The sequence below is a fragment of the Procambarus clarkii genome, chromosome 49 (genome assembly GCF_040958095.1).
Source record: "Procambarus clarkii isolate CNS0578487 chromosome 49, FALCON_Pclarkii_2.0, whole genome shotgun sequence".
NCBI lineage: Eukaryota > Metazoa > Arthropoda > Malacostraca > Decapoda > Cambaridae > Procambarus > Procambarus clarkii.
The window spans coordinates 20627183-20654448 of record NC_091198.1 but is presented as its reverse complement, the minus strand read 5'-3'; the positions used below and the strand labels follow the sequence as shown (position 1 = coordinate 20654448).

Here is a 27266-nt window from a genome sequence, read left to right as displayed (position 1 = left end):
TGGTCGCTACGGGTCATCGACGACCACCCCGCTAGTCGTCAGGAAGCAGCGGCGGCGTGATTATGTCGCTCCCGTGTAGGTAAGGCTGATAATTTTTTTTGCTATCTGAGCAGTTGAGAGGTACGCATGAATATATAGTCTATTTCCACCTACAATGCTTAATGCATTATACATTTGTTCGCTATTATAACATTGAGTTTTTTTAATGTCGCCGTGGATTATTGCTTCCGTATTTTTTTTTTCATCCGGGTTGTGTAGTGTTCAAATGTTTATATTCCACTTATGTTAAATAGTCCGTCCTCTTTCGGATATTGTGGAAGATTTTGAGGATCATGATTTGCCAACATTATATGGGGTAGGATATTATATAGAATACACTTCCCAAGTGTTAAACCACTCGGTCGTCAGGCTAGGCTCGTTAACGCGGCAGTTGACGACCTCCTCCCACCTCCCAAGACGCATTTATTATCGACTTTCATGTACTGTGTATTAAAAATAGTTTTTATCGTGTATAAATTAATGTTATATTCTATGTTTAATTAGGCGTATAGTAGGTTCGGTATTTAGGTTCTGTTGGCAATTATTTGCACTTGAAGTATACGGAGGGTGAAGCATTTACAGTTGCCTGTCCTCAGGCCAGGCTCGCCTACGCCGCCGCCCAACCCAAAGCCGCATTCGTCAATTTTTCGCAGTACGTATTCAGAATTATTCTCGCGTATAAGGTAATATTATTTCATCAAGTTAATAGTTTAAATACTAAGTTTAGTGACAAGCGACATTCCATTGTACTGCAATAGATGAACAACTTTCCAACAGGAAGGAGCAGGGACACCCCTCCAGGAACTGAATTTACCTGAGGGCCACTAACACTAGTAGCCTCAATGAGGACAGTGAGCCGGTGGCTTGTCAAATGTCCCCTCCCCCCATTTGCCCTGATGATCTTTTCCAGCTGTATTTTAAAACCCAGAAGAGTTTCAGTGTTTACGGCTTCGGCGGGTAGGCGGTTCCACGGGTTTACAACCCTGTGGGTGAAAAAGCATCTCCTGTTTCCTGTCCAACATTCTGGCTTGTTGAGTTTGAACCCGTTGCTCCTTGTTCGTGTAACATCTGACCTTTTGAAGACATTGTCCTGATCGACATCCTCCAAATTGTTTAGTAATTTAAAGGTTTCTATGAAGTCCGCCCTGTCATGCCTGGTTTGTAGTGTTGTTAGCCCTGTGGCCCTCAACCATTCCTGATACGAGAGATGACTAAGCCCTGGTATGAATTTTGTCGTAAGACAAAGCTCCATAGCTCTAAGAAATGGCTCCAGAGCAGCTGTACGTGTCTCTCTGAAGATGAGGGTCTCCATGCCTGGATGCAATAATTCATGTGGGGACGCACCAGAAACTTATACAATTGAAGGACTACTTTCTTTTCCTTTAAGGTAAAGGTACACATGATTATTCCCAGGGTTTGGTTTGCTATTTTACTGCCGCTCCCACTTGTTGTACAACTGTCAGTGATTGGTGGATTCTGACTCCAAGATAATGTTGATGATTTGGTAGTTGTGACATGGATTGTTATGCCCCACGACGTGCAAGGTCTTGTATTTATCGACATTAAAAGTCATCTGACCATTTGTGGAGTTTATGTAGATTTTGTAGGGTTTCAATATGGCTTTCACTTCCCACTTTACCATAGATCTTAGTGTCATCTGCAAAGTTGATGTGGTTTGTAATATTATCATCTATGTCATTGATGAATATGACAAAAAGGGTTGGCCCCAAAATGGACCTTTTTGGCAACACACTTAGCACATTGGTGGGGGTTGGGTGAGATATTTGCTTGCTAGGCTTGCGATTACACAGTACTGGTCGGGCTCCGGGGGTGTGTCTTGTTGGGCTTCTAGTTGTTCATGGGCGGGCTCAGGATCGTGCATGGTTGTGCGCAAACAACACAAGGTTGTGCACCAATGGTTAATTGTGTACTAGTGCTCCAGGTTTGTTTGCTAGGCCTCTATGGTTGTATGTTTGCTAGAAATCCGGGTTTCTTTTTTCGTATAGAGCTCAATTTTTGTTTGGTATAGTAACACAACTGGTCGGGGTTTTGGTAACACAACTGGTCGGGGTCCAGTTACAAAACTGATGGGGCTCCATTTACAAAACTGGTTGGGGTCCAGTTATGCAACTGGTCAAGCTCCGGTTACATAATTGTTTGGGCTATGTTGTCATTTGGGCTTCGGGTTTTGCATAGTCGGGCTTTGGTTCGTGCATGGTTGTGCTTCAGATGTTGTTTGTTAGGTTCGTTCATACTAGGCTTGTGGTTAGACAACTGGGCGGGCTCCGGTCACACAACTGGTCGGGCTCCGGTCACACAACTGGTCGGGCTCCGGTTACACAACTGGTCGGGCTCCGGTTAAATAACTAGTCGGGCTCCGGAGGTGTCACTTGAGTTTCGGGTTGTGCATGGTCGGGCTTCGGTTCGTGCATAGTTGTGATCCAAAGGTTGTTCGCTTCGTTCATGCTAGGCTTGCGGTTACACAATTGGTCGGGGTCCGGTTACACAATTGGTCGAGCTTCGGTTACACAACTGGTCGGGCTCCGGTTACATAACTGGTCGGGCTCCGGTTACACAACTGGTCGGGCTCCGGTTACGTAACTGGTCGGGCTCCGGGGGTGTCACTTGGGCTGCGGGTTGTGCATGGTCGGGCTTCGGTTCGTGCATGGTTGTGATCCAAAGGTTGTTCGGTTCGTGCATGGTTGTGATCCAAAGGTTGTTCGCTTCGTTCATACTAGGCTTGCGGATACACAACTGGTCGGGGTCTGGTTACACAACTGGTTGGGCTTCGGTTACACAACTGGTCGGCGTCTGGTTACACAACTGGTCGGGCTCCGTTTATGTAACTGGTCGTGCTCCTTGGGTGTCACTTGGGCTTCGGGTTGTGCGTATTTGGGCTTCGATTCGTGCATGGTTGTGCTTCAGAGGTTTTGTTCGGTTCGTTCATGCTAGGCTTGCAGGTACACAATTAGTCGGGCTTCGGGGTGCACAAATAACTACCACTCGCTGGTTGAATAGGGGATGCTTAATGAACAATACACCTCAGGCAGAAAAAACAATTATGAAGTGTGCAACTACGGTCTAGTTGCAAACATTGCAAATAATCCAATGGATTATTGCAGTTGTATTGTTTGCACCATCTTGAGTCTATTCGTTGTCATAAGAGACAAAGCCCTCGCTGATAGATAATAATAAGATATACAACAGTATAAGCAGTGCGCTAAGCACGTCAGCCCACATATAATATCTATATAATAATAATAATAATGTTTATTCAGGTAAACACACACATACTGTATATATATGCGCGTGTGTGTGTGCGCAGAAATATTAATAAAACAATTAACATCGTGTAGTGTATTCTATATATTAAAATATATTACTTTGAAACCCGTATCAGTCACTAAAAAAAATTGGGCTACTCTTGTTACAAATTCGCTACTTTTTGACAGTCAGCTCGCTACTTTCAGCAATATTTGGATCTGGCAACTCTGCATGGCCCCGGCCGCCAGTCAGTAGTAAATTGGTGACGAGAGGAGGAGGTGCTCTGGCCCCTGGTTCGGTAATATCCTCCACTTGAATTATCTTTGTGTTCCACTTTATACATTGCTGTGTTAGTGTTTTACTTTGCAGTAAATGTGTATTTACAGTTTTATGTCTGTCAGTGTGCCGCAGACCTATTATGCTTCGTATGTCTTTTTTTAGTATTTTAGTTTAAATAGGTTGGTAATATGAATGGGATATTTTAATTTGAGTAATTGTTGTATGTTCTAAATGCAACCTGTCCTCTGGCTAGGCTCGTGCAAGCGGCGGTCCACCCCCCCTTCCCCCACCAGACACATCAATTTTAACATTAATCAATTTTAACATTCATCAATGTTATTTGCGTAATTTTATATTTGATTTCATAAACCCTATCAAGGCAATCTTAAACTCTGAAGACAGTGTATTGCTGATAATGACACTATCTCGAGCCCTCAGATTGTGACGTATAAGCCTTGTCGCCCTTTATATAATGCCTGGTCTTGCCTTTATATAAGAATGTTTGTCAAGTGGCAGAAAGTGAAGGGCAACTTGACTAGCTGAGCCGTCAATACAGATGTCCACTTGAGAAACTGCAATACTAGATGAATGACAGCGATCCTAGTACAGTTGACTTCGATCCTACATTACGGGATCCTGGGTTCGATTCCGGGCGGGACAGGAATAGTTGGGCACATTTCCTTTCACCTAATTCTATGCCTCTCTTCACAAATATATACATATAAACATGTATACCACTGTATTACGCAGTTGATTCTAATAGATTTTTCACCATGTCATATTAAGCACATACACCGTCAAATATTTTAAATCACATTATGAAAAGCAACAGTTAACATCCCTGACAATCTCCACATGCACTTCAAGCACAAAATATGTGATTGGTATCAGTTATATACAATTACCAATGTCAGTGTTTTATATGAGGACTTTGTTAATGAGGTAACATAATACTATGTTAAATGGTGCGCTCCCATTGGGATTACTGTATCCGAGCATGGAGACCACCTCTTCAGAAGGAAACAGCTACACTGGAGAAAGTGCAACACCGGGCAACAAAAGTTATTCCAGAGATAAGTCATCTCTCGTATCAGGAACGGTTGAGGACCACAGGGCTAACAGCACTACAAAGCAGGCATGACAGAGCGGATCTCATTAAAACTTAAAATACTGAGCAATTTGGAGGATGTTGATTCGAACGATTTATTCAAAAGGTCAGATGTACCACAAACAAAGAACAACGGTTTCAAGCTCACAATGTAGAACTGAGAACAGATGTTATTTTCATCCACAGTTATAAACCCATGGAACTGCCTACCCGCCGAAGCCGCGAACGCCAAAACTGTTAGGTTTTAAAATCCACCCTATCATAAAGGCAAATGGTGGGGGGGGGGGGACCTTCGACAAGCCGCCGGCTTCCTGTGCTCGTCGCCCTCGGGTAAATCACGTAAATCAAATGGGTGAAACCTAATTGGCCAAGAACAAGGCCAATACGGTCCCCTTGGCGAATTGGTAAGACACTCGCCCCGTGCTTTGCGAGCAATTTGGCCTGCGTTCGTATCCTAACCGGGGAGGATTGACTGGGTACCAATCCTTAGCTGTCGCCTCTGTTCACCCAGAAGTGAATGGTTGTTAAACGATTAAACGATTTGGCGGGTCGTATTCCGGGGAAAATTAAGATTAAAGACCTGCCCGAAACGTTATGCGTTCTAGGGGCTATACAAGAATGTAAGAACTCTTGTATATATAAACAATATATATATATATGACAGCGGTGGTTGTGTGAGCCACGCCTGCCCAAGGTCATGTCCATGCATGATCATGCACTTGTTGTTGAGCATTTCACAGCACACAAAACAACTTAATCGCTCAATACATTTATCCAAGCCAACTTCGCTTTCTGGGAACTGGAAGAGCAAACACAGTCAACACTGGGAACAATTCTTGCAGCATGAACGATTGCAAGATTGATATCATGCAATCGTTCAAATGTTGGGTAAAATTTACAAGATCTCCAAGCCTAATACTCCTCAACTTGCGTATCACTCGCCAAAGTGATTAGCGTGGATGAAGGCTAACATGTATGAAAACACACTGGCTTTCTGTCCCCCGAGACATTGAACTATTATGAACAGTCTCTCCAACATTTTAATTCTGTGATTGCTCTGTTATCAATTATTTCAGACCAGATAATGTGAGGTACTTTGAGCTATTACTATTATATACTATTATATTATATACCTTGAGCTATTACTATTATATACTATTATATTATATACTTTGAGCTATTTGAACTATTACTCACGAATATTAGAAGATAATCTTCCTGTACCCAGATTTTGCTAGTGGAAGCTAATAGATCAGCAGACTGGCATTTCATGTTCTCTCCTGATCCCATGTATGACAATCCATCCTGCGAGATGGTGATATTAGATGAACTTATAGCTAGTTTTTTTATCTACATTGTGTAATAGGGTAGTAGTACATTGCTGTGAATAACAAAGTTTGTTATTTAAAACTAAATGATTTGTTTTTATTGAGAGGATTATGTAATTAATATCTGAGAAATTTGTTGGGGGATATTATAATGTAATATAATATATATAACATAATGTTTTGAAAGTAAATGTGTATTTTGTGTGTATTGGAAATTTGTGTAGGTCCGTGACTGCTTATGACGTCACTATGTAAACATGAGCTGACTGCAGTAAGAAATTAGCGGCGGGAGTACACACATACACACACACATACAGATATATATATATTCGTCTTCCTTGGCTGTAAAGATTCGTACCAAAAGGTGATTGTGCAAAGCATTTGAGTGACAGTTGCCATGAGTTAAGAGGATCTTTAATTTCACCCTAGAGCCGTAGATAATATACAAAGTGAGACAAAATAATTTGTTTTGAAAATTCATTTTGCATCTTAAAAAAAGTACATTAGTAAACAGGTAATTTTTATCACAAGGCATTTTTTGTTTGTATCTAACACTTTATAAGCAAAAGGTCTTTAATCGAACCCTGGACCTGGGCAGGTGGGAAGACGAGTACACCGGTCCCTTGCTATAGCTAAACGAATTGTGGGGTTCAGTCCCTGAGCCCATTATGTGCCTCTGTAACCCTTTCCACTACCGCCCACAAGATGGATATGGGGTGCATAATAAATGAACTAAACTAACTGTTCGTCCCTGTTCATCAACAGTAATTGGGTTACGAATGCGGTTCATATTATTTATTATTATTTTATTATATATACAAGAGTTCTTACATTCTTGTACAGCCACTAGCACGCATAGCGTTTCGAGCAAGTCCTTAATCCTAAGTTCTCCGGAATACAACCCCTGCGAAGAATTGTTTAACAACCAAGTACCCATTTTACTGTTGAGTTAAACAGAGGCTACAGTTATGGATTTTGGCCAAGTAAATCCTCTCCAGCCAGGATATGAACCCAGGACAAAGCCCTTGTGGAACGCCAGGCCAGTGTCTTACCACTACGCCACAGAGACTGAGAACTCAGACTCCTGTAGCTAGCTCGCTTAGATAGCTCTACACAAGTCACATCAGTCTTAGGAGTTCTTAATGGCCTACTGGAGACTAGTGCCAGAACCTGGTCCCTATCTCCCTCCCCTCACAGAGGTTCAGGGAGTGGGGGGGATTATTACAATCACTCATGCCAGGTAACAATCAGAAACTCGGTTTTCACAGAGAGAAAAGAAACTATAAAGCAAATGATTCACCTAGCAGTTAGGTTGAAACCATTAGTTACAGCTTGCCACTACCGGGTGGAAACACCACCGGTAGGCCCAACCCCGTGTCAACAGAGGTTAGTCCTGTTGCTGATGTCTAGTCTGTGTGGACCACTTTTTGAGTGGTCAGCCCGTGGGCCCCAATTTCTAGATAAGTGTGTGCATCCTTTGGACTTTGTCCTGTGAGAGCCTTTTGCATTGTGTGCTGTTGCAAGATTTATTGATTGCTTGCTTCACATGTGCATTGACTAAAGTCCACACACGCCCCACTTGTTGTGTGGACTTTGGTCAGTTTTCACCTCAAGCTGTATGAGTTTGTGGTTGCCCTTCCCTCTGCACTTATTTAGTATTGCCCTCTACTCTGATACCGAGTCTCCTGGTGGGTTCTGGAGTTTTACCCTGAGAGACTGGCCTACAGTGTAGGATGGCTTGCCCAGGGTGGTGCAAGAGGTCTTGGACTTCTGTACAAGGCTATGAGGTTGGGGGAGTTTAGGGGTTCATAATTAAAGTGTGCTTGTACATATGGCATGCTGGTAACACCCCTTTGCAGCCACATTTATTGTCATCTGTATTCAGTGTCAGTTCATCCAGTAAGCATTCCTAGTACAGTACCTAGGTGTTTTGCTTGGTCCTTACCTTCAGGCCCTGTAAAACCATGCAAGTCTTTTGGCATGGTTTGCCATGGATCGGCCCACTGAGACTAGACTTGCTACTTGAAAGTTCAAGGAATGTCTGTCGTCATTGTTATATAACAATGATCATTCATTCTGTTTCTGCTATGCTGCCTGTTGGGTGGATAATATCTTCGACCCTGAGGCCTGCAAAAGTTTGCATTCACTAGGTCTCTATTTTTTTAGAGCCTCCTAGCTCAGAGGCTTATTATGCAGCTGCTGCTTTATGGGTTTGGTTTTCTTGTGTTTGCTGATTCAATGGATGCCCTGGATGGATGCTCAACACTATAGGGGCCTGGAGTTGGCCCCTATAGTGTTGAGGGAACCAGAATTGTGAAAAATATTAATAATAAATTTATAGAAGCAATAATGTGGTTGGCAAATAATTTCTCATGAAGAGAAATGGACAATATGGAAGGCATAAAGAAAGAGATGATTGGAAGCACATATAAGTTAAAGGGTAGGAGCTCTTTGGTCAGATTATGTGCATACATGAGGGAGCTGTTTGTGAGGATATGGTTTAATGGATACAGTAGTGAATTGTGACTGGAGCTATATGAAGTCTGGAGGAGGAAAGTCCACAACAGTAGCTGTAGATTGAATAATGAATGCACTTTATTTAAGCTGTAGTTCTTATTTACTCAATGCAAAATAATGTGCTTGAAAACTAGCCTATCTTTGATGGGTGAACACAATTGAAATCAGTGTCTATTGGTGAAGGAATGAATACCAACATATGGTATTTATTTGTGAATCCTAATGTATTATATTCTTTTATCCACAGGTACTACTGTATTTCAAGAATCGTCTCGGTACAGTATTGTATAAAGCTGAAAACTCCAAGCTTCCGAGCCATACTTCTCTCAAAAGTTGAAAATTAGGACTTGACCCCAAGACAATCAACTGTACTGTACCAGATCTTATTTTAATACAAGTAACAGATCTTGTTATACAGCAAGAAATTCTTATAATACATACAAAAATATACATATCGTTAACAGAATACTATATTTTTACACTAACAAATAACTTCATTACATAGTAAGCCCTCAATTGAAATGGAAGCATTTACTGCTATACGCATGGCTGTGGCCAAGCGACCAATCGTGAGCAATGTTATCGTGTATGGGCTGCTCTACACGGGTGCAGAGTTCTTCCAGCAAACCATGAATAATAAAGTTTTGGTAAGTTATATATATAATTTGATGTTTTGTGGTTATAATACAGTTATCCTTTGCACACTTTCAACATCACAACAATTAAGTGCCCTTCTGAATGACATCAATTTAATAAAAAAAAAAATTAAATCAAAAAGTTAAGCTAAAAAAATTATTTGTTGCCTTGAATTTTTTACATAAATAATTTACTGGATTCAGAAATTTAAAAAAAATAAATAATTTACTGGATTCAGAAATTTAAGAAAATAAAAGAGTATTTACTAAAATAAAATATTGTGCACTTGATTTAAAAAAATATTACTACAATTTTTGTAGTCCATTGTATATTTACTCTAAATATAATTATTTAGAGTATTGACTATAATCTGTAGCATTATCACCCGCTTCTCCATTTATCATGTTCACTATGTCATATTCACTATTTATCATGTGACTTTTATAACACAAGGATTATATCACATTGGCTTAAATGTTATCTTGGAACACATCTGTTTTATTCCAAAATATCACTGATAAAAATTGTGTAGCATTTTCATTGGACAGTACATTGGTTATTTACATTTTACTTCTCATTACCCTACAGTAAGATTTCACAATGTTCTTGGGCGGGATCATGTAAGGTCAGACATAATGACATGTAGGCACCAGTGCCGTGAAGATTGGGTGGACATAGAGGAACTGCCTTGTATGGACCAGTAGTCCTTCTGCACTAGTGTATTCTTTTATTAAACCAACCCAGAATGACTGATAAAAGTAAATTCATATAAACTTCAAGCATAATGCACACTTCTTGGATCCCTGATACAATTGACCTCAGACTCCTCAAATGTTGCCTGTTGACTTCCAGTCTGGGACCAGATTGCATTTAAACTCTTGACTTATTTTCATTCTTGAATCTTAGTTTCTGTAGTTCAGGGGGCCATACTTGTACTGGTACTGCGTATAGTATATAATGCTTTGCATGTACGTATATATTTATAAGTCCCTGATTGTATTATTGCCTGATTTCTCAGTTTGGTGCTAGTGGTGTACTTCAGTGGATTAGCTTAATGACCTATTCCCACTTCATTCATGGGTATTTGGAACATAGATAAGGAACATAAGTATTGCTCTGCATAGATTATACCATGGTATTCAACTTTATTCTTTTCATTTTGTATATGGGTGTGACCCATTCAATGTACCCAACAAGTGATGTCTAGGCAAAATGGTTGTAACCAATAATTTTGTTTATTTTGTCACCTGTGGCATAATTATGAGTGCTTTCCAACTGATAACCTAAAGCTCCTGGGTTCGATTCTCTTAAAGGATGAGATACTAAGGCACATTTCATTACTCGCAATACCTTTGTTCATGCAGTATGAGAATCTTCCCTGGGGATTAGGCAAGTGTTATGGATTACATCCTTTAGAAAGTCGATTGTTGTCCTAGGGCAGTGGTTCTCAACATATTATCATTATTATTATTATTTTCACCCCATGCACCCTTCTCATCACATGTCAGAATGTCGTTCTTCCCTACCCGCCCTTTCCTTTCCTTTCCAAGATTATCTGACTCAAAAGTTGCATTCCAGTATATCCATAGAAAAGGAGTGAGATATTGAACTTTATTATATGTCATTAAATTAAAAGTAAAGTGTGATAACCTGTAGATTATGTACAAATCTGTAAAATTGTAGTTTGTAGAAAGATCAATGTTCCAGCAGTTTAAGTTTGCAGTTTCAATTACCCCACTCCCACTGAAATCCTAAAATCCCCCCCCCCCCCCCCCTTGGTTGAGACCCTCTTGTCAGCTTTCCTGTCCCGACAGTGGGGAAATAATCACTTATATATCTTTGTCTGATAAGCTGACAGTTAGATTAATGATTGCCAAACACTCATGCCTTGGCACCCAGGATTTCTTCCTTGTGCTGTACCCAGTTATTGGCAGAGAGGACCTGTCACACAGGTCATGTTAGTGAGTGGAACACCTTAGTGATATGCACAACTCTCTTCAGTGCAGAATACTTGTAGGTCTCATGACTAAGTAGATCTTTTCTGGCCAGCCCCCACAGAAGCTTTCATTAGCTTATGCTCTGGCAATTACTGGACACTGGTCATCGAGGTATCTGCGAGATTTTCATTGCCTTACTTGGGACGAGGCCCTTGCCATTCTCTAAAAGATGGGGGAGTGTATTATGGGAATCAGTGATCAACCAAATACCTAGGTAAACTTCCTAAAAGCATTGAAAGACAACCATTAGACCTCAAACTCTCATTCAAATATGTTTTAAAAAGTGCCAAATTATGACAAGTGATTACTACTGTACTGCACAGGAAAAAAGTAGAAATCCCAATGATTGCCCCTTCAACTCGGGTGTATTTTTAAATTCAATTTGAACACTTAAAACTTCCCTAGGTGGCCAAAGACTACTTAATCCTATGGAGAATTTGTTAATTGATAGAATTGGTAATGAGGTGGTCCTCCTCTCACAAAGGTTCTTGAGATTACTTTTGACTGTGAAGGTGATTAGTAATAAGGGCATCCTATACACAAGGTAATTACCCAGGTGCGTAATTACCTAGTTGTGTGTTGGTATCGGTGGCTTGTACTCATGGGCAGACCTGTACTTATGCATTAGTGACAACTATTTGTACATCTGATAGGTTTATGGTCACTGTAGGTCATCTAGGATTATTTCTAGGAGGGGAGCCTTCAGTGACTTCCAGAAGCTAAATACCTGCCAAGCCATGCCTTAGGGAAGTTACACCAGGCCTCTGGAGACCCACTCTAACCTATTGGGAGCCAGGACCAGAATCTGGTTCCCTCAAAGAGGTAAAGGGAGCTAGTAATCAAAGATTAACTTCAGAACCAAGAAGAAACCTATGCACCAGAAAGTTCAGGTGGGTAACAAGGCAACTATGAGTACAGGTACCACAATGTAAACATACCGATCCTGTAGCACCAGTAAACCACTAGTTGGCAGCCAAGGTCACCTGGGGGTCCCTGCTATTCCACTTACAAACTGTCCCTGAAAATCTCCACTGACCCATAGGGAAGAGGGTGAACATGGTTGAGAGGGGAGTTATTGAAGGTCCCTACCAGCAAAGTGGGTTTAATTATATTCAACATTTGATTTCTAAGAGGGGGCCTTCAGTGGGTCCCCAAAGCTACCTTATAATGAACCCTTGTCAAAGGAGGCAAGTATCACAAGAATAGATGTATGCAAGAAACAAAAGATGTGGTCTTAATATTTTAGCTTCAGTTGGCAGCTTTGGTTTTGACCTTGGGCCTCTCCAATGGTCACGTTTCTCAGACTCTGTGATGTATGAGTTTTGGGACATTGGTTAGCCAGGTGCTTGGCCATTCTCAAGGCTCTCCATGGTCTGGCTGTTAGCATGGTTTGTTCCACCAGTACATTTATGGTGATCCCTCTTTTCCAGTATAGCGAGCGAATCGCCATCCGACTGCCTTCTGTAGCATCATGTTCCATGTTTGCTGGATGGTTTTATGCATCTCTTGGTTCATTTTCCTGGATCTCCAGAATGTCTGTTAACACATTACCTTCCTTCCCAAGTTCTGGTTAGGTTGGGGTTCAGTGTGAGCTACCGCTCCTACTACTTTTGACTCTGCCATATTGTTCTTCACCTAGCCTCCAGCGCTCTTTTCCAGACGGCCTTAGTTGGTCCTCTGATGTTGCCATTTTCGGGAGATTTACGACTGGCTACTTGTGCCCACAGTCATTGGATCTCTCTGCTGGGCAGGGATCTGGTTGTTTACAATTTTGTTTATCAACTGTCTGGCTGGCCAAGATCTGGGCTGTAGTGCTAGGCTGGCTTCCTTTTCTCTACCTTGATTGTCCTTGTTATGTACTGGTTTGTTATGTACCTTGTAATAGGATGGTCGATTGACTTGGTAATGGTCCAGGACGGACCAAAACGTCGTCGTCTCGCCATCTTCTGATACGTGGTTTGGTAATCGTAGTCTTGGCCTTAATAATGTGCAAAGTACACTTTAGTCCTGTCCAACAAAAGTAAACTGATCTGACAATTGCCTTTATAATGTGCTAAGGTTGATAGACCTTTGGGGTTTTTTTGGTGCCCAACACAAACCAAACTCATCATCCTCAGAGTGCACCAGATTATGATCATTGTTCCCAGTAAGTGACAGATGGGTCTCAAAGGCCTCGTGCGTGTTGGGCTGAATTTCGTTGATTGAGCTGAGCTCGGGAAGCCACTGGGGTGCCTACCAGAAAAGGCTATTTCATTACATTCAAAGCTTGATTTATGTTTTGTAAAGTTGCATTATTAGGAAATTCATCTTATCAAAGCTACAGCTATATTGAAATATAGAGTGCTGTTAATGCGTTATACTTTTATCAAAATGTTGGTACGAATGTGTGAAGGAAAAGGTGCAAAAGATGTTCCTTCATATGAGGAAAGCTCCAAGAGGAAATGGTGAATCCAGGGGGAGGAGAAATAGATTGCAACAGCAACATTGATGGTCATGACGTGCTGCTGTTGGTGTGCGTGAGATCACATTTGCAAATTTTTTTTTTAGTCATAATATTACAATGATTTTCAAAATTTTAACACTGAATTGGAAGCTATTAATGTTAAATACTGTACCTATTTATCATTTATTTTTCATTTTGTTTTGGTAACTGGTGAAATCATTTTCTAGATTCCAGCAAGCTCTACCCCGAAGCCATACGACACAGCAACAATAGCTCGTTATGGCATCATGGGAACCTGTGTATTTCCGCATACACTCTACCATGCGTATGAAATATTTATTTTTTTAGTTTTTGCTTAAATTATCTTAGCATTTTTTCCTGCCCTCAGTGCTCTTTCTTTTTTAATATTTTTGTTTGTATTCTTTTAGCATTAATCAACTTCCTAGAATTGTTTATTTTCAAGATGTTACCTTGCCTTTAGCTTATAACCCTGGCTTCTTGTGCCTTCTCCTTAAAGTTCTCTTCAAGATGTTACCTTGCCTCCAGCTTATAACCCTGGCTTCTTGTGCCTTCTCCTTAAAGTTCTCTTCAAGATGTTACCTTGCCTCCTAGCTTATAACCCTGGCTTCTTGTGCCTTCTCCTTAAAGTTCTCTTCAAGGTGTTACCTTGCCTCCAGCTTATAACCCTGGCTTCTTGTGCCTTTTCCTTAAAGTTCTCTTCAAGATGTTACCTTGCCTCTTGCTTATAACCCATATTTCTTGTGCCTTCTCTTAAGTTCTCTTAAAGATGTCACTCTGCCTCTGGCTTACCGCTCTAGATTTACAACCACCATGGTTGAAATCGTTGCAGTTATTTTATCACGAAGGCTTATACGAGGCCTGTATGTCTTTTCTTACGTTTCATTTAAGAAACAACTCTTACATGTATTTTAAGCATTTTGTATTAATTTACCTGTGTGTCAACAGTACATTTTTCATGACAAAGTAATGAAGATCACACACACACACACACACACACACACACACATATATTACATATATACTATATATATATATAATGTGTGTATGTAAGTGGAGGAATATATGTAGAGGAATATAAGAAGTATCACTTTTGTAAACAGAGTGGTAGACGGTTGGAACAAGTTGCCCAAAACGCTGCGCGTGCTAGTGGCTTTACAAGACTGTAATTACCATATTTGTATCCTCACATTCCTTATGTACATTCTTGTATATGCATAAATAAATAATAAATAAAAGTTAGGCGAGAACGTGGTGGAGGCCAAAACCATCAGTAATTTCAAAGCGTTATATGACTAAAAGTGCTGGGGAGACAGGACACCACGAGCGTAGCTCTCATCCTGTAACTTCTCTTAGGTAATTACAAACACTTTGTACAGTTTATAAAATATATGTGTGTATGTATGTAGATATGTAGAGCAAATGTAGATATGATAGAGCCCAGTAGGCTCAAGAATCTGTACACCAGTTGATTGACGGTTGAGAGGCAGGACCAGAGAGTCAAAGCTCAACACCCCCCCCCCCACAAGCACAACTAGGTGAGTATATATGCACACACAATGGAATCTCAGTATTCTAACTTAATTGGTTCGTGAAGGCGGGACGAAAACATAAATGTGCAAATACTGAAAAAGGTTTTCCATGAGGAATAATGTAAATTGGATTAATCCGTACCAGACCACAGCAATAAAAATATTAATGCAATAATTAAAATAAATAAATACTAACATAGTATGCATTTGTCCTACACTTAGAGTTGATGGCATATGTGGAAGGTGGGGAGGCAGAGGAAAAGAGATGTTATTCTTTGGCAGGGAAGTCCCCTACCATTATCACACCTTTATCAGGGTGACATTTGTCAAGAAAACTGCACTTCCTTCCCCCATTTTGCATACATTTCTTTCACTAGAGAGCTAGATTTAGGCATACCAAATTTGGTAACGAGCAGACAAACGGGCACCACTTTCATATTTTGCTATGAGGTCTTTTTTTCACCTTTATCATGGTTCTAACCATTTTTCTTTTTGTTTGGCTTTTATCACTAACTTTCTTAGGTGACATGGTGACTTATTTACACTAAGATTATTAAAAATAATCAAAATATCCAAGAGAAAAGTGTAGCGGGTTGTGCACTGAACGACAGCTGTGGCGAGACTGACACATCAGGGATGCTTGTTTACTTGTGCATGCTGAGCAAACGGATGAATACCAAACATGAACACGGCATCCGAATGCCAAAAAGTTTGGTTTAAGAGGCTTAATGCACCTCCACCTCAATCAGTCCAATTGAAAGGCATTCACCACAAGATCCTTACGATCAAGGAATGGAGCCACGTAGGAGCAAGGCGTGAAGAGGTTCACCTTGGAGCAACCGAACATCTTGCAGATCCAGTGGAAGGACGCATCATCAATGGTCCACTCCATAAAATGGGACAGAAGTGAGAACCCATTTGTGAAAACATTGGACCCACCCTGCATGTGAACTGCGCAGAGAACCATACCCTGAGAAACTAAAGCTGAACTACTCAGTGTCCAGCTCGCTTGAAGTGAAGAGACCCCCCCCCCATCCCCTTCAGTTCAGGTAATAAATGACTGGGAAGTAGATGGAGTGGACCCAGAGCACAGAGTAGAATTCTCTTCAGGGCATGCTACACAGCCACGAACTTGCACACCATACTGTGCGCCTGAAGAAACATACCCAACCTTGAGCAGCCTAGCCAGCACTGATCACAATGATCTAACCCAGAACCGAAGCATCTGTGAATAAATTGACTAATAATAGAGAATGATACCACAGAACCGAACCTTGAAAAGCCTGAAGAGGAAGCCGGCAAGACAGGAACCCAATGAATAGCAGATGGGGGGGTCAGAACCTGTCAGTCCTAGAAGCACCGAAATGGATGGAACTGGAAAAACAATAACAATACCTGGAGCCAAACTCTATCCACGGAAAAGACAATACAGTATAGGTAAAGTTGTGGCTCCCACATAACTGCTTAACTAACTGGCAAGTCACCCAGTTCGTTGCAGACGATCCAAAATCACCAATGACGGCGAAAGAAAAGCAGACAGTGTCCCGAATAAGGCCCTACCAAGTCCGAACCTGGGATGAAACCAACTGGGATTTTCGTCAATTCACCAAGAACCTGAACCTGACGAACTGGGAAAGAATCGGATCCCTGGCTTGCTGACACAGAGGCTGACTGGGAGCCCAAACCAGCCAATTGTCGAGGTAGGCCAATACACAAACCCCTAACAGGTGTTGCTGGACCACAATCCTCCACGTCAACCTGGTAAATGCATGGGGATCCTGTTTTAAACCAAAATGAAGAACCTTGAAGTAGTAAGCCTAGTGCCTAACACAAAAGTACAAGTCCCTGAAATGGTACCTGAAAATGAGTGGTCTTCAACACGGTCTTTAGGATCATCAACTGGTACACTCACATGACAGTTGATGATCCTGAGGGATCATCACCACTGCCAAACTGGCAGTGGTGGTGTTCAGTGAAATTACAATGGTGGTGGTGTAGGCCTCACCCTCAGGACGGTAACATGTGCATCTGTATCGCTATCTGTATCACATTTAATGCGAATAAATGCCATAACGTGGCATTTATTCACATTTAATTCCATCTGCACAGTGATGCTTTAAACTGTAAACTTACTTTATTCAAGTCTTCTTGAAGGACATGATCATTATTAAGTTTCTAATCTTCCTTAGTAGCTTGGCATCATCAGCAAACAAGTTTATATAATTTCAGAAAAAAATCACCATTGACATTAAAATAAATATGTAAAAATATCTTGGCGGCAACTGTTGCACCGTGCTTAGCTCATGGTAACCGCCATGGGACGATGACTCGAACTCTTGTCAATCCAGAGAATTCTTTGCTCCATCATGGCCAAAGTATGCCGCAATTTTTTTTTTTTTTGTAAGGTGAGGTGTTGTCGTCCATAAACAGGTGCGTAGCCTAGAGGTTAATGTGATGTGTATTTATATTTAATTTTAGAACCTCTAAAATTTTTAACACAAAATCCAGTATCCTTGTAAGATTTTGGTACTTATTGACTTAGGTATTGAAGAGCTGGTGTTGGTTCTCTGGTAGGTGAGACATACTGGCCTCGACTGTTGTCGTGTGGCCTGTTGGCCCTACTGTGGTCCCGAGTACGTACAGCTAGGCAGGCTGCTCGCCAAGTTCGGTGAGGATTGTGCTTACGCTATGTTGCATTATTCTAGTTGAAACTTGTGCATGTCATAGTAGTTTCATAAAAATATTACTACAGTACTAGGAGTTGAATGATACTCTTGAGGAATGTCGATACTAGAGGATTCTTTTGAGAGAGAATAAAGTTTAGAGTACATTTATGGAACATATTAGGCATATTGTACAGTATTTGCATTTAAGAATTCTGAGTATGCATTCTTTGTATTTTAAAATTTATTGTTAATTCAAGCTAACATGGATAACCATGTTCAGTACTGTAATACTAAAGCTTACATCAATGTAGTTTTTTATACACCACGGTATACTTGCTGTTTATTTAAGATAACAATGCATGAATATGTTTGTATTTCTCAAGGAAGTAGACACCTGGAATGCTAAATATCCTACTCTATCCTAGCACTTTAATACAGGTTAGAAGTTCTGTGAGGGCATCTGACCCTCACTTGATTTTTAAACTGTTAATATGACATTAGTCTGCATTGAAACATACTATACTGTACTGTACTGTATATGAATTTTCTGTATAAATATATCTTGACAAACTATGAACCAGCCCAGTTCTTTCACCTGATTTGAAATCCGGTTGATTTTTATATTCACTATTCTCCAGACACCTGATTATCGGCATTCTTGGTGGGCTAATAAATGTTATATTAGGTACACAGTATTGCAAACATAATGGTGGGAATCAAAAGAGATGCGTTTCTATAAAATAAGACTGGAAAGGACACCGTACATGTAATAGCCATAGAGATACTGCATTAACGAATAACTGGTGGCATCTGGAACTGCAGTGTGTGTGGACTCCATGACAGTGGTCCCTAGATAATTGATTATTTAATTAATCTCTTCTGTATTTGCCGTGACATAAACCTGAGTAGCGTTTTTATTATAGAATAAAGACCGTGGGTATCTACAGAATTGGGTAAACTATTATTAACTATCATGTAATGTTCGCACACTAACCTGACATGAGATAGCCTGTAGAGTAGTTTGAGTAGTTCTGTTTGAGTCGTGTCATGTCTCATGGTCAGCAAGATGATATCCAAGTGGTGAACCACATGAGAGCTGCATAATAATGACTTGCATTAACATTTCAGTCTATGTAGGAATTGCATTGGCAATTATATCACCCATGCTTTTATGGAGTGTCATATATATATATATAACCCATGTGCAGTATTTTTGTAATTTAACAAGACTCGTGTGGCAACTGGAATGTAGTAAACGATCCTCAAACCTCTTTTAATATTCATTTACACTACCTCGGCATACTGTAAGTGGGTGTAAGCTTATACAGTACTGTACTTTCATTTGCTTATGTAGATAAATGAGTGTATGGTGTTTTGAAGTGTGTGTTGTGTTTGTGTGCCCTAAATGTGTTGAGGCATTGTTGGAATGACTCCCTGGCACTCTTATTTTGCCCCAGAAAAATAATTTACATAATGTAAAACGTGCCTACAGTATTTTGTTATGCGGCATACAGTAGCCTATTGATTTTGCTGTAGAAACTTGACTTTAACTAGACTTCAGGCATTCACAGTTGATACTGTTTACAAAATTTAATACTGATACTGTATACAGAATTTAGTGCCTTTTTTTAGTGTTCTAGTCAAAGTACATTAAATATATTTTTGTGGTAAATATTTATTAAGAATTTATTTTGTTAAATAATTTCAGTTAAAAAAATTTGCCATTCTTTACAGGTACAAATACTTAGACTCAAAGTTTGTGGGCAAGAGTTTACGGATGGTGATGCCAAAACTTGCCGCAGATGCCCTTGTTATCACCCCCATTAACCTTACACTGTTTTATGTTGGTAAGTTATAAGGCATTACCTTTGTTGCATTCATTTTATGATAGTGTGATGTGTACATTAGAATTGTACTATGTTCAAGGTATTGTGAAGATTTGGATTTGCTTTTGTTACCACCATAGATGGTGATAAGCGCCTGACAGCTGGGTGGACAGCGCTTCGGATTTGTAGTCCTGAAGTTCCGGGTTCGATCCCCAGTGGAGACGGAGACAAATGGGCAAAATGTTTTTCACCCTGATGCCCCTGTTACCTAGCAGTATATAGGTACCTGGGAGTTAGACAGCTGCTACGGGCTGCTTCCTGGGGGGCGAGGGGGGTGTAACAAAAAGGAGGCCTCGTCGAGGACTGGGTCGCGGGGATGCGTAGCCCCGAAATCATCTCAAGATAACCTCAAGATCTCAAGATAACCATTTGATCAATATTACTCTGGGCTCTGTGAGATTCTGACAAGATTGTCAGCATGTGAAAATAATATAGTATAACAGTTTGAACCTTGGCAGTGGTTCTGGTGAAAAACCTGGCAGATGGGACATGTAAGATGGAAGTTAATAAATCGTTGAATTAGTTATACAGCCTATATAAATTCATATATTGTAACAAAATAATGAATATCATTAATAATATGCTGAGTAACTTGTGGTACTGTACCATCACTTTGGGCTTCATAGCCCTCCTTCCTTCTCAAATACTAGACCTTAACCTGCAAAATCATGAATCTACCTCTTTGTAGAAGTTCCCTGTATAATAAAGAGGAACTAGTATGCACAGCTCTTAAACTTGACCAATGTGGTGGTAGAGACCGGGTTGCGGGGACCTTGACCCCTGGAATCAATGCAAGGTAACCTCCTTCCTCTCATTTGGGGGGAGAGGGTGGAGGTAGCCTGGGGTCAGCCAGCTGATCCACCCTCAGTTCTAGATGAAAACACCCCAGACACCCTGGAGAGGGAGAGTGTCAAGAAGTCACCAGGGCTCACTTAGAAATTGGCAATTCTACTGTACATTCTCAATGCTGGTTTTCTGGGGGGAGCCTCCTGTGTCTTCCTGAAGCTAACAACTATAGAGAAGGAAACAAACGGGCACTTATCAAGGAAGATGAAACACTGCAGTTAACACTACAATATTGAGAGACTCGGCTGCAACACACGACCCAAAGCCACACAAGGGCACTGGGGACCAGGAACATTGACAAGATACCTGGCTGCCAGAACCCTGTTCGACCACCAGAACCCTGGCTCCCGAATATCAGCCCCAGTCCTAATATTGTATGTATTATATATACATACAATATTAGCAAAGACAGTCAATATAGTGGCATACTTATGAACATTATGGGTGTAAGTGTAGGCTGCAGGCTGACTTGACTTGATGACACTACATCAAGGCTAAATATTGTACAATGCTATTTGCTCTGTGCCTGCAGAATAAAGCTATTAGCTCTTGGACCCTGCCTTTCTAACCAATCTATTTTCCTCTATTATTTCTACACATTTCTCTAATACACACACATCCCCAGGAAGCAGCCCTTAACAGCTGTCTAACTCTCGGGTATATATTTACTGCTAGGTGAACAGGAGCTAGAAACTATCCATTTGTTTCTGCCTCAGCTGGGAATCAAGCCCGGGCCCTTAAGACTACGACCCCTGAGTGCTATCAACTCAGTCATGAGGCCCCCAAATGAATGCTGTAGTACTTGAATTGGTGCAGGTTAATGATGATAAATATATAATGAAGGAATCTACTTTTAATGTATTTTTATGCATTATATATCAACAGGTATGAGTGCCTTAGAAGGAAAAGAAGATTGGCTAGAAGAATGGAGGAAAAAGATCATCCCTACATTTGTGGTGAGCTTTCCATCTGTTGTGTGTCCATTGTAACTTACAATTGTTATACAAAGATGAAAATGTTGAGAGTTATACAGAAATGCACCAGGTCCTGAAGTATTTTGCTTGAGTAATCTTTTCAGATTTGTTGGAGATCTGTTTATACAGTATTGTCTTGCTGATACCTCGATAGCTAGTTAACTAAATAATTTCTGATGTGCAGTATAATATGGCAGCAATAATTGAAACTACAGTATTTTATTAATTTTGATGAGGGTATTTTTTGCATTATTAATAGCATTTCAAGAAAATTGCTTCATGTGTTGTGGGTCATGCCGTCTGCTGTATTGCTTCATATGTAGGTCATGCAGTCTGCTGTATTGTTTTATACATATTCATCCTATGGTGAACTGGCAAAAGTCCAGGCTTTTTACATCCCAGGTTTAGACTTGGCTGGGCCTTGTGGGACTCTTGGTCTTGGTCTACCACGGCCACCGCCACCACTGGCGCCACCAGCATGGGCGCCAACACCACGGCTTCCTTTTCTTACAATAAAAGTCTGTTGGCCAGGAGATGTAGCTCTTCTACATTGTATAGTAGGCTGACCACAGAAAGTTGAAGTGGAGGCCACGCTGTCGTTAGTGTCATCATGGCTGGGGACACTCCGGCATTTGGCAGGGCATGCTGCCAAGACACCAAATCTTCGTCTAGAAACACCACCACCACGATAGTCACTAACACTCGGTTCATCTATGCTACTTGTATCAAAAGCAGCATCATTGAACCCAGAAAATATGATTCTTGTATAAGGTCTTTATCTGACTTTGGGTCACCAACATCACTATCACAGCTCTCTTGAAACAATGTCTTGAATTTTAACTTCAGACAGTGGTTTTTCAACTGCACGCCCCACGGGAGAGTGGGAACTCGAAGCGTGTGCATCAGCCATGGTTACTTACTTGAAACTGAGCCTACCCGTGGCTGTGGGGTATGCTGGGAATTTTGCACAAAAGGGCTGATGTTCACTGGAGGCCTCAGGCTTCCATCTGGTACCCAACCTACCACGTGCAAGTTTTGAAACTTACGATATACTATAATAACATTTATGATATGTAAGGGGGTGCACCACCATACTCCATGATATCACAAGTTGCACAGTACAGTGGTTAAATATACGTCATTTTCTGCAGCTGTCTGAAAGATTTGAATAAGATTAGAGCTTTGCTCTTGTCCTCTATATTTTCTACTCTCATAAAAATCTTGTCATCTGCAAAGTATCTTTGAGGACTGAGCTTTTCATGGAGTATGGTCCGGATTTGATTTTATTGACCATTACTCTTTAGGTTCTGTTCTTTAGGAAATTGAAGATCCATCTTCCTACTTTGTCAATAATTCCTTCTGTGCATGTCTTATATATAACACCATGGTCACATTTATCTAACCCCTTTATCAAAATCTGCGTACATTATATCGCCATTTTTCTTGTCCTGCATGACAAGTCATGTGGTAGTGGTCAAACAATTGTGAGATAAAATTGTCCTGCTTTAATACCCATGTTGCCAGGGTTATGTAGATGCAGTGATTCCATGTGTTTTGTGATCTAATTTTTTACCAGTCTTTCAAGGATTTTTAATGCATGATGTTAGTTCTATTAGTCTATACATTTTTTTGCATCTACTTTACTTCCTCTTTGTAGAGTGGCATTATCTTTTATTTTTTTTTAAGTCCATCAGGGATAACATTACTGTCTTGGCTCTCCAAATGATGATTAGAGACTGTGATAGTGGTTTTCTGGAGGGGCCAACAGTGGCTCCCCGAAGCAAACTCGTTTACCTCGGATAGCTCTCCCCTCCCGAGTCATAATATCCTTAGGAGTCCTGGATGGCCTACCGGGAACCAAAGCTAGAACCTAGCCACCTTCCCCCCCCCCCCCCTCCTTCACAGAGAGCTGGGAATTGCTATGATCGCCCTTCACTGATAAAACATCCAGAAAAAATTGAAGCAATACAGACAATTCCAAGGTTCAAAGAAAGAAAAGCAGTGAAATGGCGAAATGACTACACAAACGATTCACTCAAACGAAGTCAAACTCTTCCTTGATACGGCTAGCCACCAATAGTTATTCAATATGGGTAGTTATCCCATAAAGAGCCAAAGTCAAGTCCTGAGTCTCGAGAGTTCTGGTACATTTTTTGTTTCCAAGGTTCTTATCCTCAGGGAGCTACTGAAAGACCTACCAGAAATGGGCATTTTCTTACATTCAACTTTTGTTTTCTTTGTTATATATATACAAGAGTTCTTACATTCTTGTAAACCCACTAGCACACATAGCATTTTGGGCAGGTCCTTAATCCTAATTTTCCCTGGAATACGACCCGCCAAATCATTTAACCAGGTACCCATTCACTGCTGGGTGAACAGAGTCTACAATTAAGGAATGGCATTCTGTCGATCCTCCCCTATCCAGGCCAAAGCACTCGCGTAGTGCCAGGCAAGTGCCTTACCTCTGCAACTGTGTGGTAAAGTCTTTGATTTTAAAGGCAAGGCCTTTAGGCTAAAGCCTAAAGGTAAAGCTAAAGCCAAAGTGAAGAACTCTTGACTTTTGTTTGTCACATGGTAAAAGTACACTTTTAATATACAAAATAAAATAATTTTTACAGTAGCACTAGAAAGGGAGAGAGAGAGCATGGGAGGTGTTCCTTCCTAGTATTTGTATAGTACAGGGGTACCTCAGTTTAAGAATTTAATCCATTCCTGGAGACGGTTCGTAACCCGAAAATTTGTAAACCGAAACGAATTTCTCCATAAGAAATAATGGGAAATGAACTAATCCGTTCCTGACTCCCCAAAAACTTCAAAGTAAATTTTATACCTATTTCACCCAAATCTTCACTACAAAAGTATGTTAAAGTTATTACTTGCTGATGACTCCTGTTGGCATATGGAAGATGGTAAGAAGGGGAAAGGAGGAGAGGTGTTACTGTTTGGAATGGGAGTCCCCCTTCCATTATAACATCAGGCAGTGAAGATTTCTCTGGAGTGCAATCTCTGGCATGTTTTGCCTGCATACCACTAGGTCCTGGTTGTGGCTCACTGCTTGATTTTCTCACAAGGAAACGTTCCATTGAAAATTGCTTTTCCCTTCTTTGCAACACTTGTCTGTAGTGAGGCATCACATTGTCATTGAAAAGATTAATGCAACGGCCTACTACAGCTTTCTCTGGGCGAGTCGCTTCATGCTTATGAATGATCTCTTGTTTTTCCTCTATGGTCATTCTCACATGTGATTTCTTGCCTTGACCCTTAGCACTGGCTTTCTTGGGACCCATGGCAAGATATATAATAACTTTTATGTCAAATAGCCAAAAATCTGAAAAGAAACTGTAAATCCTTGCAAAGAATTCAGGCGGGATAGTCACTGGGCGCAAGGCACTCGTAAACTGAGGCGCGATCGCCGTGCCACCACGCACTAGGTCGGCCGTATGCGTATCAACAAACTCGTATCCCGAGGTAAAGTTCATATCCCGATTCAAATTTTCTGAACAAATCAGGCTCGTAACCCAGAAAGTTCGTAAACAGGGGTGTTAAACCTAATAAGTTATTTGTTGTGAGTAAAACACTTTCTGCATCTAAATTTTATGCAAAACTCTAATTGCACGTGCCTTTCTGTTGCAGACGGCTAGCGTGTTTTGGGTTCCAGTATCTCTGATCAACTTCAGATTCCTGCCCCCTCAAGCACGTGTAGTATTTGTTGGTACATGTCAGGTCATTTGGGTGTCAATACTGTGTTGGTTCAAGCGGCAGGAATACTAAGCTTACTCACAGTTAACTATGTAAGATAATTCTATTTATGTAAAGGTAGGTGCATAACTGACATTCACTAAACTGATTGTGACACTAAAAAAAAAATTACCTGTTGTATATTGTAAAGTAGTAGAAATGCACTGTATTATTTCATGAAATTTGTTTTTTCAATGAGTAGTGGAGTTTGTTTGTCGCTGCTCCTTGTGCCTCTTTAGAGGGGGGGGATGGTGGCTCATGGTCCCCGTTAGGACTAAAAGAACTCGGCATCTGATAGTACTTGTTAGTTTGGCACCATAGTTTATGTTCTCAACAAAATTAGTAATTTCTTGGTGAATACTGTACCCTAGTGCAGTCTTAACATTATACAGCAGTACAGGTAGTGGCAAAAAAGTGGTGGAGGTTTTGTTGAGGGGATGGAATGTGTGTCTCGCAGTAAGCGCACTAGATCTTGGGCATTATGGTCCTGCCACAGACACATGCTGATGAAGTGTTGCTCACTTTGGATACAGGATAACAACACAGTCCAATATAACGTAGTTCAGCCCAGACGATAGAGCTCTGTATTGGCATAAAAAATACAGTAATGCCTACCGAGTTCTTCAATTGCTCAAAACAGTTTACTGTCTACCTTAATTTATCTGGCTTGACAGCTTAACCTATCCAAGATATAATACTGTGTATTAGTCCCAAAAATAGCTTATTGGTAAATGTTGGATTTTCTGTTGGTTTCCAATTGAAGAATGTATAAACTGCATTTAATAAATGGCCATTTAATATGAAGACAAAGATGAGATCATTAATTTTTGTGAACAATTCTTTCTTTAATTGTTTAAATTATTAAGATACATTTTTGATAGTTGCAGGCGATGAGTCACAATAAGGCTGAAGTATGTTGACCAGACCACACACTAGAAAGTGAAGGGACGATGACGTTTCGGTCCGTCCTGGACCATTCACAATTAACTTGAGAATGGTCCAGAACGGACCAAACGTCGTCGTCTCTTCACTTTCTAGTGTGTGGTCTGGTCAACATTTTTTATAGTTGTCAGTCTCAACTCCAAAACTCAGATGGTATATGTATTTCAGATAACTTGCAAATAAATATTCAAAACACTTTCTTTTATGACTAATCTTTATCATATGAAATATCCTTAAAGGTAAATAAATAGTGTTTTAGTTTAATATAAAAGTTTTTCAGAAATAACAATTGCTCATTATTATGCATAGTTTCTCATATGTTTCTCAGAGTATAACAGATGAGAATTGTTGCTGGAGTTTCAACGTTGCAGTTCATTCGAGTTTCAACATTTGCAAACTCCAGCCGTTGGGAATGGCTAGAGTTTCAATATTGCAGTGTCAGGGTCAAGTGGCTTTTTCCCTGGAAAGTACTGTGTTGGAACCACTTAACTTCCCCCACTACTGTGCACTGCAAATTAGGTCACTATCCTGTTATGCATAAATGAAAATCTTTTTCCATTCTATATCATAAATCATTTTTTTCTGGTGTGAAAAATGAAGTGCTAATCATTTTTAGTGAGGTAAAGAAATGCTTGAAAACATCAAATTCTGATCATTTTAATGTTAACTATTTGTAATATATTTCTCCTCATCACTAATATCTTCCAGATCAAAAAATTCCTTTAAATTTTGCATGGCATAAATAGTTCCTAGCATCGGATATCTATAAATGGATAGTGATGCACCTGACATGGTGCTAGTTGTTTTTAATAGTGCCCAAGAAGGGACCTATGACTTTTTTAACTTTTTCCCCAAAATGGCACATGATTTCAAGGTCTCTAATGTCATCTGGTATCCAGAAAGAATCTTTAGGAATTTTAAGTTTTTGAGGCACACCTATCTCCCACAGGAGATAGGTGTACAGGCCCATATCTCTTGAGGGCAACAGGAACAGTTAGTTAAATGTGAAAATCAACTGGCTTATAACAGCCTCCAGGCTTCAGCCGAGAT

General features: G+C 40.5%; 1 protein-coding gene across 3 annotated transcripts; it reads left to right on the top strand.

Moving 5' to 3' along the window:
• On the top strand, window positions 1-26412 carry LOC123763192 (mpv17-like protein). 3 transcript variants are annotated; one of them, XM_069303126.1, is made up of 6 exons: window positions 1-79; window positions 8783-9182; window positions 13839-13936; window positions 19562-19674; window positions 21445-21515; window positions 25170-26412. In XM_069303126.1, the coding sequence occupies exons 2-6, from the start codon at window positions 9057-9059 to the stop codon at window positions 25305-25307; spliced, it is 546 nt and encodes a 181-aa protein (XP_069159227.1). In that variant the 5' UTR covers window positions 1-79; window positions 8783-9056; the 3' UTR covers window positions 25308-26412. The 3 variants fall into 3 exon arrangements, with proteins under 3 accessions (XP_069159227.1, XP_045606170.1, XP_045606171.1); XM_045750214.2 differs by lacking the exon at window positions 1-79 and adding an exon at window positions 3518-3601; XM_045750215.2 differs by lacking the exon at window positions 1-79 and adding an exon at window positions 6253-6382.
• Window positions 26413-27266: the final 854 nt, after the last annotated feature.